The sequence below is a fragment of the Elgaria multicarinata genome, chromosome 1 (assembly GCF_023053635.1).
Source record: "Elgaria multicarinata webbii isolate HBS135686 ecotype San Diego chromosome 1, rElgMul1.1.pri, whole genome shotgun sequence".
Taxonomy (NCBI): Eukaryota; Metazoa; Chordata; class Lepidosauria; order Squamata; family Anguidae; genus Elgaria; species Elgaria multicarinata.
In genome coordinates, this window is record NC_086171.1 from 174096688 (window position 1) to 174110257 (window position 13570).

At 47.9% G+C, this 13570-nt stretch overlaps 1 protein-coding gene across 1 annotated transcript in view; it reads right to left on the reverse strand.

The window, feature by feature from the left end:
• Positions 1 to 12314, reverse strand: part of PPM1J (protein phosphatase, Mg2+/Mn2+ dependent 1J) — a 33197-nt gene extending 20883 nt beyond the window's left edge. Inside the window, exons 1-3 of the mRNA XM_063119550.1 lie at positions 11980 to 12314; positions 5288 to 5414; positions 4410 to 4733 (exon numbers count right to left, since the gene is read on the reverse strand). Of these exons, the coding sequence (XP_062975620.1) occupies positions 4410 to 4733; positions 5288 to 5414; positions 11980 to 12314 (786 nt within the window). The remainder of the gene's footprint in view (positions 1 to 4409; positions 4734 to 5287; positions 5415 to 11979) is intronic.
• Positions 12315 to 13570: the final 1256 nt, after the last annotated feature.

Sequence of the window (13570 nt, forward strand, 5' to 3'; positions counted from 1 at the left end):
CTGGAGTTAGAAGCTCGGAAGCATTCTCAGACCCATTCCTTATTTTATTAAGGGAACTGCCTCTTCCTCCCCTTCCCCAGCACATTGCATCTGCTTGGAAAGGCAAATAATTCCCGTCTTATGCAATCTGTTTTCTTTAGGCCTTCATTTCTTCCCTCTCTCCTCCACTTTGGGCCAAACGAGACATGTTGGTAATTGTGTGCAAGCAATTAATCGACACAATTATTTTCTTTAAATAGCTGGGAGGGTTGAGGCTGCAGCATGTCGCAGAAGAGGGTTACACTTTTCCTCCCGCGCTGCAAGCCCAACAAAACCCTCCCCCTCCCAAAGCCGTAATTGGTGCCCAAATAGGAGCATCCATCCTGGGGCTAAGAGCCTGGAAGAACACATGTCCTTTTCAGCAGCCATGCCTCCTTTCCTGAAGTGGATCCTTTATCACTGGGATGAAGTTTGCATGGCTTTAGAACGCAGTATACTCTTGCAAAGGAGGGTGTGCTATTCCAGTGATGTCATCGGTTTGTGTGTGGGGTAGCTTCACACCACAAGATGATAATATCATGGTGTTTGAGTATCACCAAGGAAGTTTCTGCCCACACAACAATCCCAGAATGCCTTGGGCATTCCTCCAAGAGGGGGGCAGGAAAAAGATTTTTTAAAAGCAAAAGCTACCACCAATCTGATATTCACTTCCCCATAATTGCTTAGGATTGCAAATCTGTGCAAATATACAGAATTACTCATTGCAGCAAGGTAGAAAGGAAAGCGGCAGAGACACTGGTGGCACGACAGTGATGACACCACAGTGCAATCCTATGCATGTATACAAAGAAATAAGCCCCGCTGAGTTCAATTCTGCTTACTTCAGGGAAACATGTAAAGGATTGCAGCCTAAAGTCCTCACCATTCCGGATGAGCCTTTTAATTCTCCTTGTTCTCACAAGGTCAGTTCATATTGTCAGAGAACGTGTGGGACTGTTTTCTGTGTGACAAATGGCAGCATGCACAATTGCTCCTGTGAAGAAGCTACTACAGGACGCCCTTCATAAAGGTTCATCCCTTAAGAAGGGCAGCCTGCCTGAGATGCACGTGGGAAGAAAGAAAACTCTGCAACTGTGGCTCCACGAGTACGGCCACACAGAGAAGAGCAATTGCGCAACAGCTGCAGTTTATCAGGCAGAAGACCACATATTGCGATGACATTAACTGATCCTTAGCTCAGGAACATGGTTATACTTGCAGCTTTATGCAAAGCCACTGTCGAGGAAATCAAGCTAGGTGGTTCTTTTACCCATGCCCATAAGTATAAGAAAATGGCTCTAGAAATCATTAGCTATATAAACCATAAAGTTCATGGCTTCCTGCTTCTTTAAAACATATTTTTAAGGCTGCAATTGCTTTTACAATTAAGCTGATACTGAAACCATGTCACAAGACAGCCGGTGTCTACGCCGGCAGCTGGAGGGTGGTTATGTCTGCATGGCAAGATAACCGATAAAAGAAACAGATGGAGATGTTTTCCCTGTAACTATTGCAATACCCATGTAGTGTCTTCTAGTCAGAGAAGTACTTAAACTCTGTACATGCCTAAGTGCTTTGCTTCTCATTGGTTGTTGTACTGCAGAGCTGTATTATGATTGGTGGGAAAGTTCTGCCATTGTATCTAAGGGGAACTGACCCTATAAATATGTTAGCCTTTCCTAAAATTCTTGGGCAGTTCATCAGGTCTTCTGAGACTGTCACCCTGCAGCGCTGCTTGTAATAAACCTTCTAAAGAGAGAGAAATTGTGTCTTGAGAGTCTGTGACCACCACTCAGCGAACCACAGGGACCTGTGGTTTCGGGTTCCACCACACCCACACCTCTGTTTTATTCGCAAAGAGCCAGTCTCCAGAAATGGACTGACACTCAGATCCTGCCCAGTGTGCTGAGTGCATCTTTACACAGGGTTAAGGGCACAGTCCTATGGGATGCACCCTGAGTGCTTGTAAGCCTCTAGACTTGGAGGCTTATCAGTATCCAATGCAGAGCAGGAGGCGGCTCATGGCTTCTGCTCTGCATTTTAGCTAGATGGGTGATTTTGCCCATTTATTTATTTATTTATTTATTTACATTTATATACCGCCCCACAGCTGAAGCTTTCTGGGCGGTTCACAAAAGCTAAAGACAGTAAACATTAAAAGTATACAAAATTAAAAACCATCAGAGACATAAAAACAACAGTATAAAAACAGCACCATCCATTTAGTGGAGGCTTTGGGGAAGGGAAGGAGGCTGGGCTGGCTGGGAATACTTCATAGCTCCACATCCCCAGTCTCCTCCCCTCCCCGCCCCCAGGAACACCTCCTTTCCCCCATCTCTGTGCTCCATTTTGAGAGCATGAAGAAGTAGCTAGTGCGGTTCTCTCCACATTGGCCATTTCTACACCAGAGGGAGGGAGGATCTCGCAGTATCTTGATCGCAAGATCCTCCCCTTAGTCCACATGTGAGCGCAACATTCCAGGAGAAAGGAGGGTGTCACGCCCGCTATTTTTTTAAATTTTTTTTTTAAAGGAGCTGAGTGCACGTGCGCTCCAACAAAGTGAGGGTTTTTTTTTTTTTTAAAAAAAGCCCCGACCCTGCTCTCCCCCAGCCCCGATTCCTCCCGGCCCGGATCCTTCCCTCTACTGCTCCCCGCTACTCGCGGGGAGAAGGGAAGAAGCTGGGACGGGCAGCCACACCTCCCACGGTCCTGGGATGATCCTGAGACCATGGGAAGAATCGGATTTTCCCAGGGATTATTTATCTCTGGGAAAACCCGTGCTCATCCCCCCCTGCCCCCGGGAGTCCCTGTGAGTCATTTGGATGCACAGGGACTCGGCCGTGACCAGCCCAGATTTTTGGGCTGGTATAGAAATGGCCACTGTCTGGGGTGGGTGGGGTGTAGCTTGGTTTACTGGCTCCTGGCTCAGAGCCTTGTCAACAATCTTGGAGCAAGGAAACTGAACAATCCTATGTTCCCCCAGATGCTGTCTGAGGGGCATAGGATTGTTCCCTTAATTGTTCATCTCTTCTCCTCTGTGTCCACTGGGTCTCCCCAGTCAAGCCTGGCCTGAACCTAGGCAAGATCTACACCTCGTGTCATATCGATACAATCCCATTATGGTGACACTGTATCCCTCTTGTGCATTTATACCTTGTGCTCCATACAATGATATCTCTTGCAGTAATTTGGATAATTTGGAATAAAAAGGGGAATAACACTAGAAAAGCAGTAATGTAGACTTCAATACTGAGAAAAAGCACTAGTGTAGATCTAGTCCTACTGATAGACCTAAGTTGCAGTGAGCCCAATTCAAAGAGAAATAAAATAAAATAACACAAATCCTACTCTGGAAACATTTACACCACAGATAAACTAGTTTGAAAAGCACACACACACCCTGTTCTCTTTAGTTTTATGAGAGGGAGGTGGAGATCACAAAGAGTCTTCTTAATAACCTCACCAAGCTACAATCCCCAGGATTCTTTGAGGGGGAAGCCATGACTGGTAGAACTCTATCCTGTGTTTATAGTGTATGTGCCTTTCTGTGTACTTGATTTCCTGAGCAGTGACAGAGACAGGGCCTCAACGTTCACATGGCTGAGCTGCAGAGGATCAGCCAACCAGAGCAGGCTCACGATCTGCAGCTAGGTAAGCAAATACCCTGTCAGACCAAAATAGTCATGGGTCGCCATGTCAGCATCTTGGCTGCAAAAGGAAGTGAATGCACATTCCGGATGGAAGAGAGCCAGCAAGGATCGGAACACATCCCTGATACCGGTGTTCTCTCCAGTTCGCACTTCATGCCATGTCTGTCACTGTGAAGGCTGTGTGGGTCAATATAGAACCAGGTAAGTATTTAGGTTTCTTTCATCCCTTATCCCAGATGATGCAGAGTGGGCATTAGATTGAACCTTATCCTGTTTAAACCAGTGAGATAGTCTAGGCTGAGAGTGAATAACTCCTTCAAGGCCACACTTGCAGGGATTTTTTACCCAGGGTCTCCCAGGTCCAAACCCAACCATTTGTCCATTCCACCCCACTGCACTCCACTCCTGAACTGGGATCAAGTTTCAATTGCAAGGAAGGGCTGGCCGAGACTGAGGTAGGATGGACTTCTTGCAGATTAAGCTGGTGCAGCAGCAACTTTCCAAAGTCTGCACTAGGCTAGGAAATGGATTTGGGGTCTTTGTGATATTACAGCAGTATTCCCCAACCTTCAGATGAATCATACTGCAACTCCCAAACTTCCCCAGCCAATGGCCATGTTGGCTAGGGATGGTGGAAGGTGTCGTGCAACACATCTAGAGGGCACCTGTTTGGGGAAGGCTCTCCTAGGGCATTGGATCAGCTCTCCTCCTTCAGCATCTCCCACTCCGCAGCTCACTCACCATCTGCTTGAACGCATTCTCTATGGCTCCCACCACCAAACTCTCATGGGAAACTGCCTTTTCCATATGGAAGCGTGGCAAGGCACTGTTTGGCACCTCCACATCTTCCTCTGCCAGAGGAGCCTTGTTTGGTTCTCTGAGAGTTGTCCTGGAACCATCTGGCAGGGCGATTGGAGGAGGGGATGGGTCTTGTAAGATGTCTACCAGGTCCCGGAGTTGGTCCCTGATATGGAAGTGAAGCAGCTTGGATGCCATGATGGCAGCCCCACTTCCTGCATGTCCATCGAACAAGCCCCAGTAGTAAAAGCACAGGCCTTTGCTGCCCTGCAGGGAGAAGGAAAAAAGAGTGAGAGGTCAAATGGGTGGGCGGGCGAGAAGTGTCCTTAAGAAATGCCCAAAGAAACAAAATTCAGGTTAGAAGCTAGAAGAAAAGAGACAGTGATACTCCTGTGTAATTCTGCAAGCTCTGCAGCTCAAGGCTGAAGCAACGGTCAGCTCCTTCTGGCCCAGGGATCAAGTTAACCCGTCCTCTGCACATTTGCACACGTGGTTTAGGGGCCATCCTCCTCTTTGGTTTCCTAACCTCCTGCACTGCTATTGGACGAGGAGAAAGGGAAGGATGCATTTAAGAGTCCGTATGTAACATGGCAAAGGGGTCAGGCTTAGGAGGAAAAGCAGTGAAGTGAAGGCACACACTTTTGCCTGATACGGGAGAGGGTGGGCTAGATGAGACCCATGGCAAATCTAATATCTTGTGTGAACCATCCCTCATCGGTGGCTGCGGACTGGAACCACCTCCCCTCAAATCAGGATAGAAAGCGTAGCTCTAGGGCTAAAAATTAACTTTGAGAAGCAGCTCCAGTCATTGCATTGCTCACCCCTTCTGGACTTCCAAGAGTTTCTTTGGGGGCTGGGTTATTCCTCAGGCTGCGTCTCTTTTCCACAAGCAACGCCTCACAGCAAGCTTGATCCTCATTGTGCTGGCTCTTGCCTGCATTGATCACCCTGGGCAGGAAAGAGAGATGCAGAAAAGCACAGCACGGCATTAGGGACAAGTATTTATTTATTTATTTATTACATTTATATGCCGCCCCATAGCCGAAACTCTCTGGGTGGTTTACAAAAGTTAAAAACAGTAAACATTACAAAATATACAAAATTTTAAACCATCAAAAACAACAGATGATTTGATCTGTAGATTTCATTTTGCCTGTGTGTCCTCAGCTCTTGCACACAGCGCAACCCAAACTGGAGACAAATTATTATTATTATTATGTTGTTGTTTTCAGAAAGTGAAAGCATGGTCAGCGTCAAGGGTAGGCATGGTTGGACACCTGCCAAGGGCCCACCCCAACAGGGGCCCACTGAAACCAGCCCTCTGGGGTTTTGCTTCCTCTTCACCATTGCAACCTGTTTGCTCACCTGCCTCCTGCTCTGGCCCTGACAACGGTGGTGATGAGAAAGAGAAGCAGTGAATGCCACTGCTGACTTGCTCACTGGCTCTCTGCTCATTAAGCAAGAAGGTGGTAGCAATGAGGAGGACGAGGAGCTACAGCAGCTGGTGACAGTGGGGGTTAGATGGTAGACTCATGGGGGGGGCACTGAGGGCATTTTGCCCAAGGACCCTCAAAACCCAATGCTGAGTGGAAGATAATGCCATGGTCATTCATGCACTGGTAACCTCACGATTAAAGTACTGTAACACGCTCTATGTGGGGCTACCCATGTGTGTGGTTCGGAAGCTGCAGCTAGCGCAGAACGCAGCAGCTAGGGTGCTCACGGAGATACCTAGCTCTGCTCATATAAAACCTGTATTAAAAGAACTGCATTGGCTGCCTGTTAGCTACTGAGCCACATACAAGGTTATGTTGTTATCCTACAAAGCCCTAAATGACTTGGGACCAGGATACCTAGCAGACCGCCTTCCCTTACACACACCCAAATGACAACTATGATCCTCAGAGGAGGCCCTACTGGCCATTCCGAGATGAACAGAATGCCGCCATGAGGAATCTCAGCAGTGGGCCTTCTCTGTGGTGGCGCCCACGCCCTGGAGGTCCCTCCCTCATGCGGTTCGGGAGGCAGAAAACGTAATATCTTTTAAACATCTCCTGAAGGCATACCTTTTTACACAGGCTTTCCCTGGTCTTTAATTTAGCTGGTTTTATATTGCCTTTTAAACTTTTAATGTTTTAAATTTATACTTGTATTTTATGGTTTTTAATTGTGCACTGCCCAGAGAGCTTCGGCTGATGGGCAGTATAAAAATGTAATAAATAAGTAAATAAAGAAACCTGAAAGTGGACTTGCAAAGCAAGGGACAGCTGAATGCATTTTGTCTCCTGCATGTGGTCTGCTTCACTTTGCTTAAGAACTGGCCTAGTTGTTGTTGTGTTGTTGGGTGAATGTGTACACTTGTCCCACTTTTACCTCCGATAAACAGGCTTTCCTGGTTTTTGTAGTGCCTCTTTGACCAGAGGCAACAGTGAGACAAAAGAAGGTGTCCTTACACCATGGGAAGCTCTCTCAAAGCACTTTCAGTGATTAAGATCAAGTACATGACCTTGCCTTCGCTGCTCCCTAGACAGAACTGTGGCTTCAGAACATTGCTCAAGCCCTCCGAGGCAGCCTTTATCTCTGCTGAAAGAAACTTGAAAGAGGAGTCCTTCTAGAATCTGACTAGCAGCAGCCAGCAGATCTCACAATGAAGAACCCAAATGAGCAAAATGAAGCAGGGTTTTTTGCTCATAGTAGCTGAATGGTTTCTTTCTGGCTAGTTTCCCCCTCATTTTTGCTACAAGGAGGGCAGTGCTGGTCTCAGTTGCAAAACCCGACCTTGTGGGAGGAAGTTGTAGAGATGTAAAACAGGAAGTGTTCTATGGACAGGAGCCTGCAGCAATACCAGTTGTAGAGCAGAAAAGGTTTGACATTGAGGAGGTGTGGTTGGAACAGATCTCAAGGGAGTTTTAAAACGACTTCCTCTGAGATCCACTCATCTGGTGCTGAGCGGCCAGGGAAAGCCACCATGTGCCTCTGAAGCAACACAATATTTTTAAAGAAGAAGGGAATGGAGAGGAACAGCAGTGTGTGCAGTGCCATCTTTGCAAAGGGCAAACCCCCAGTTGCACACATACATAGAGAAAAGAACAAAGTTTTTAACCTATCCATCTACCTTGCATGTCAAACCAATAAAATGGGTACATTGCACTCCAAGTGATCCACACCCACCCCGGTCTTAATGCTTCGCTACAGGCTGGTTAAGTACACAACGACAGATGAACTAACTCATAGACAGGTTTGCAGTGGCATATCAAGGACGAAGTGAAAGTTAGGCATATTTTGTTCAAACAGGTCGGTAATGGGAACAAGGATGGTTGGAATCATTGGGGCAACTGGGGTTGGACCTAGGGGCTGATGCCCAGGGCCCCACAGCCCAGGGCCCTTTCATGACCACCCGGAGGACAGCAGGTGACAGCAGCAGCCGTGAAGGACAAAGTGTCCCCACCAGGGCTGCTGCTGGTTGCTGCTGCATCCTTTTTTCCTTTTCATTATATAGCCAGTGAGAGCCAGTGTAGTGTAGCGGTTAGAGTGCTGGACTCAGACTTGGGAGATCTAGTTTCTAGTCCCCCCCTTGGCCATGAGGCTTATCTGGTTACCCTGGGCCAGTCATGAGCTCTCAGCCTAGCCTACCTCACAGGGTTGTTGTGGGGATAAAATGTGAGAGGAGGAGGAGGGCTATGTAAGCCACCTAAGGTTCCTTGTAAGAAGAAAAAGGCAGGATATAAATGTAATCATGAATATTTAGGAGGCAGTAGGTCATGCATGCACATGGTTACAGACACTCAATTTATTATTTTTACTTTAAATATATATTATCCTTTTCTACAACAAAATGGGGCTTATTCCCAAATAAGAAAGGCCCTTTCCCCAACACGATTGCTCCAATACATTTTTCTCTGTTGAGAGCCAAAGAGTTCAATTCTAAACACTTTTACTTAGAAGCAGGTTTCAATCTAATATTCAAGTTGACCAGGATGGACTCCTATGCACACTTAAGCCCCACTGAATTCAAGGACACTTATTTCTGAGTATGCTTTCACTGGATTGGACTGCACAGAATTCTACAACTATGAGAATTATCCCAGTGATTTTAATAGGACTTCTCAAGAGGAAATAGACTGCAGCTTAAATCTTCACTTACAAACAGTGATCAAGATGCCCCCTGCCCCTAATAAAAGTTTCAAATGAAAAGAAATCCAGATAAGTAAGACAGCGCCTCCCTTGCCTGGATAATTATATTTAGAACCTATATCATTATCTCAGGGCTGAGCCCTAGTAACCTTCTTACAACCAGGAGGTACTTTCCTGCCAAACAAAGGCAAACTAAGGTCAGGACGTAGCAGCAAGAAGTCATAAGACCACCTTAAGAAATGTGGAACATTCAATATATTCAAAACTGGAACTACAATTATTCTATATTGTATGTGAAATGTAGGAATACAAATAGATTAAAAGTGGAAAGGAGTGCAAACTCTGTTTAGTGCCATTTGAGTGATTTGTAATATGAAGCTGGATAGCCGAAGAGCAAAATAGATTTTTTGTTTTAAAGAGTCCCAGCTAAAACAAGCATTACCACCATTCCCTGGCAAACCTCTTGTGTCTTTAACAGCTAGATGTCAGCCTTCCAAATCACTGCATCTCCATGCCAAGAAAAGCTTCATCTGCTGAATTTCTACCCAGCAAGTAGCTGTTAAAGGAACAAGAACTTTTATCAGAATAAAACATGGTGAGTTAGCTAAAACAAAAATTAAAAATGCATCCACCCACACAAGGCACGAAATTGAATTAAACATCAGAAAGATTTTTTTAAAAATAGTTGACTATTTTTGTATCTTCTGGATTCTGTCCAAAAAAGACATTTGGGACATATTTTCAAGCTTTTCTCCTAACTGCAGGAGCTAGAAAGCTCTCTCTTTGTGTGCGTGTGTGTGAGAGAGACAGAGACAGAGAGTGAGGGCTAAAAGTGGTGATATTAAATGCATTAATGCATTTGATGTGTCTGGTTTGTTGTTTGTTGTTGTTTTAACAACAGCAGGGTTGGAGGGTAGTAGCTGGATTGGGACTAGAGCACACAAAGAGGATTTTTTGTTTTAAATCCTTTCACCCATACTCCATTCTCACGGAGGATAAAGGTAGTGGTCATGATGGCTACATATTATCTCTAGTATCAGAGGCACCATGCTCTCAATACCAATTGCATGGCAAATGCATAATAAAAGCCCCATTTGGAAGCACCCTGTGTCAAAATTGGGAATATTCTGTGAACTTGCATGTCATCTTTATTCAGGAGCCATGTCAATCATCTCCATTTTTTCCTATTTATTGCTGGCAAAGCCCTAGAAAACGCCAGGTGCTGTCCACTTGTATTCACAAATGTGGGACAGTAGGGAGAAGGGTTTTGTTGCACATGAGTTCTCTTTTCTCAAGGGTATTTCATAGGCATTCTAAAGAACACAATGACTTTGTTCAGACGACATGCTAAGCCATGGTGGTTAAGCATTTTGAGCTAAACATTTTGGCTTAGCATGTTGTGTGAACTGTTCCTAACTGTAGTGGCTACATAACCATAGTTTAAACACACTCACTAACCATTTGCTGTAAAGGGGTTAGTGGCCTAACCACGGCTTAGTGTTTTGTCTGAAGAAGCCCACTGTGAGAAGGCTCTGTTTGGTGGTTTCACCTCCCTAAACCAAGAAGCAAACAACATTTCTTGTTCGTCCCCCACCCTCCCTCTCAGCACTTTATAGAAGGTGGCAAAGAGTTCAGTCCTTTCCTGGAACTCTTAGCTACACTTAACACATGGGATAAGAATGAGACTCTCTCAGTGTTCAACCGCACCTAAAGCAGGAAAAGAGAACCTCCAGGTGTTGTTGGACTTCAGCTGCCATCAGCCATGCAACATGACCAATGGTCAGGGATCAAGAGAGTTGTAGTCCAACAACACAGCCATAGCTCAGTGGTAGGTCACGTATTTGGCATGCAGAAGGTCCCAGGTTCTGTCTCCAGGTAGGTAGGTCTGGAAGCCCTCCTGCCTGAAACCCTAGAAAGTGGCTGCCAGCCAGTGTTAACAATACTGGGGTAGATGGACCAATGTTCTGACTCAGTACAAGGCAATTTCCTATGTCACTAATATCTGGAGGGCCACATATGTAACACCTATGATTTAAAGGTTGCAATCCTATGCACACTACAAATAAAAGGCCATTGAATGCAGTGGGACTTATTTCCCCATAAGCATGCATATGATCCTGATATAGACCAGATCCCAACGTATCTTTAAGGGGAACGGGGGCGTGCGAACAAATACACAGGCAGTGGCCCCCCTCCTTTCCCCTTGGCTAGCTTTAGGAACAACTCCCAGACACCTAACCCGGCGCCAACCACCTCTTTTGCATAAAGGTTCACAAACCTACTCCAAGGGAAGCTCAGAGGATGGCAACAAGGGAGAGGGCCTTTTCAGTGGTGGCCCCCCAATTATGGAATGATCTCCCCTACGAGGCTCGCCTGGCACCAACATTGTTATCTTCTTGGCGCCAGGTCAAGACTTTTCTCTTCTCCCAGGCAGTTAACAGCATGTGCTGAGTTTGTTTTTAACTGGCCCCAGAACAGTTGTTTTAAATGGATATTGTCTGTTTTTATGCTTTTTATGGTTCTTAAATTTTGTATATTTGCTTTTAATGTTCACTGTTCTTAACTTTTGTAAACCGCCCAGAGAGCTTTTATGTAATAAATAAAATAATAATAATAATAATAATAATAATAATAAAAATAAACCATCTTCAGGCAGCTCAAGGTGAGTGAAAGTTCTCTGAAAGCTGATTGGCTGTCCTCCCTGCACTTCTTCACATAACAGCCCGCTCCCCACGGCCGCTCGTGCCCTTGGAGAAGGTGGGGGCACGACCAACCTGCAGCCTAGAAGAATAACAGCGGCGCAGCTGCACCAAGATTTACGACGGGTGGGCGAGGAAGGGATTGGATGGTCGCGCCTGCGGGATCGGCAGCCATCAATTGGGCAGTAGACTGGCAAGTGCCTCGTCGCGCACCGAGTTACTACGGTGGACTATACCTGCCCAGCCTCGCCCTGCCCAGCATCCTAGCCCGCAGTGTTTTCCTAGCACAGGTGTTTGCGGGAAGTCCACAAGCAGGTTGGAGCAAAGGGGATTCGGAACCATATTGACGCCCCACCCCTACCCGCAAACTTTGGGACTCTGTTTAGCTATGGTGGCTAATAGCAAGGCACTCCATCCTAAATCACATGCTGGAGGCCTGAGAAGGAGCGTAGCGGGGAGAGCGAGAGCGAGAGCGCAAGAAGACCCACAAGCCCCCCCCCCCCCGGATCCACCTGCAGGGCGCCACCATCCATGCTCTTCCCGGATATGCAAAGAGGCCCCTCCCGCTCCCGGGGGCTTCCTCCCCCAACTCTGCGGGAGGCGCTGCCCTTCCCAGCGTCCCCCGAGGCGAGTCGCCCCCTCCCGCCTAGCAGCGCCGCGGGTCGCTGTTGCTCGCTTACTCGGCGTAGCCGGTGCTCCAGGGCAGGCGGCGGCGGCTCTCGCGGGGGCTCTGGACGGCTCTGCCCGTGTGATCATCCGCCAGCAGAAGTTCCTCGGGCGTGAGCTGCAGGAAAGCCGGGCGCGAGAAGCTGCCTCGGGGCGGCTCCCGAGAAGAGCTACCGCTGCTACTGGCGCTGGCGGCAGGCGCGACGCTGGAGCTGGGCCCGGGGGGAGCGGCCGTCGCCGCCGTCGTCGAGCAGGAGGAGGCCGAGGCGGGCGGCGGGCTCGAGGGGCTTCCTCCGCCTCCCAGGCCCCCAACGAGTTGCGCCACCGCCGAGCGCACCCTGCCCAACATGCTGCTGCAGCCGGGCGCCGCGGGCTCGGTGCGGCCGGAGAAGGAGGCGCGCTGGTTGGCTCCGCTCCCCGCCTCCTCCTTCGCCGCCGCCGCCGCCGCCGCCTCCTCGGCTCGGGCTGCAACTCCGCCGCGTCAGGGAAACTCCGAGCACCTTCCCTCTCTCTCCTCTCCCCCCCCCCCCCCCACGCGCAGCATCGTCGCCGGCGCCCCCCGAGCGGACCTCGTGGCTCTGGGCGGCTACAGAGCCCTCTGGCTGCCCCCTCCGCATCGAAGCACCGCGGTGCCCTCTTCCTCGGGACCCCATCCGTTGCCTGTCCCTTTCCTCCTTGGGAGATCACGCTGCCGCCCTGTGCCTCCAGCAGCTCCTGGTTGCGGCAGAGGCCAGTATCCCCAAAAGGTAGAGAGGTCTGTACGTGTACTCAAGTCTATCCCCCTGAAACACTGCGCTGCGCCTAAGAGCCTCCAAGATCTGTTTTTTTTTTTTAACCTCTCCTTTGTTCCCAGCCATGTGACTGTTCTTTCCACCTCCGGTGCAGCTCAGGCTGGACCTTGGGGTTAAAGTCTCCCCCTCCCTGCCCCATGACCACCTAGAGAACAGCAAGTGATGAGGACATAAGAAGAAGCAAACTCTATTTTATGCCAGTAGTTCTAAGTGAGTTTAAAATGCACATGTGCTGTGTGTGTGTGTGCATTAAAAAGCAGGGTTGGCAAACATTTGGACATATAAGAAATGTAGAAGCAGCTGTAAAGCATGGAGTGGTGGTTGGGGGCACTGAAGAGAACTGACTCACCAAAACACACACACACACACACACACACACACACACACATTGTTCTTAGGGTCTCACTTGTTATATTTTTACGGGTTTGGACTGAATGACTTTTCGGGGGTCTCTTAGAGTCCACTGCCTCCAACTGCAATAAGATTCAGGATTCCTAACAACAATGTATTTTTTTGACTCTAAACCTGGTTCACATGTAATGACAACCCTGAGTATGGGTTGTAGTTGAATCATGGCTGTTGTTATGTGAGATTCCTGCACTATGCTTTAATTACGGATTGTTGACCACAAGCAACTCAGATTTCACAGCCCAACAACAGACCATGGCTTCTCTTCCTGGGTTGTTTGTGGTTAACAACCCAGAGTTAAACCATAGTGCAGGGTTCAGACATAATGACAATGCGTCATTCAACAGCAACAGGTGATTCAACAACAACTCATACTCAACCCATACACTGGGTTGTCATTACCTGT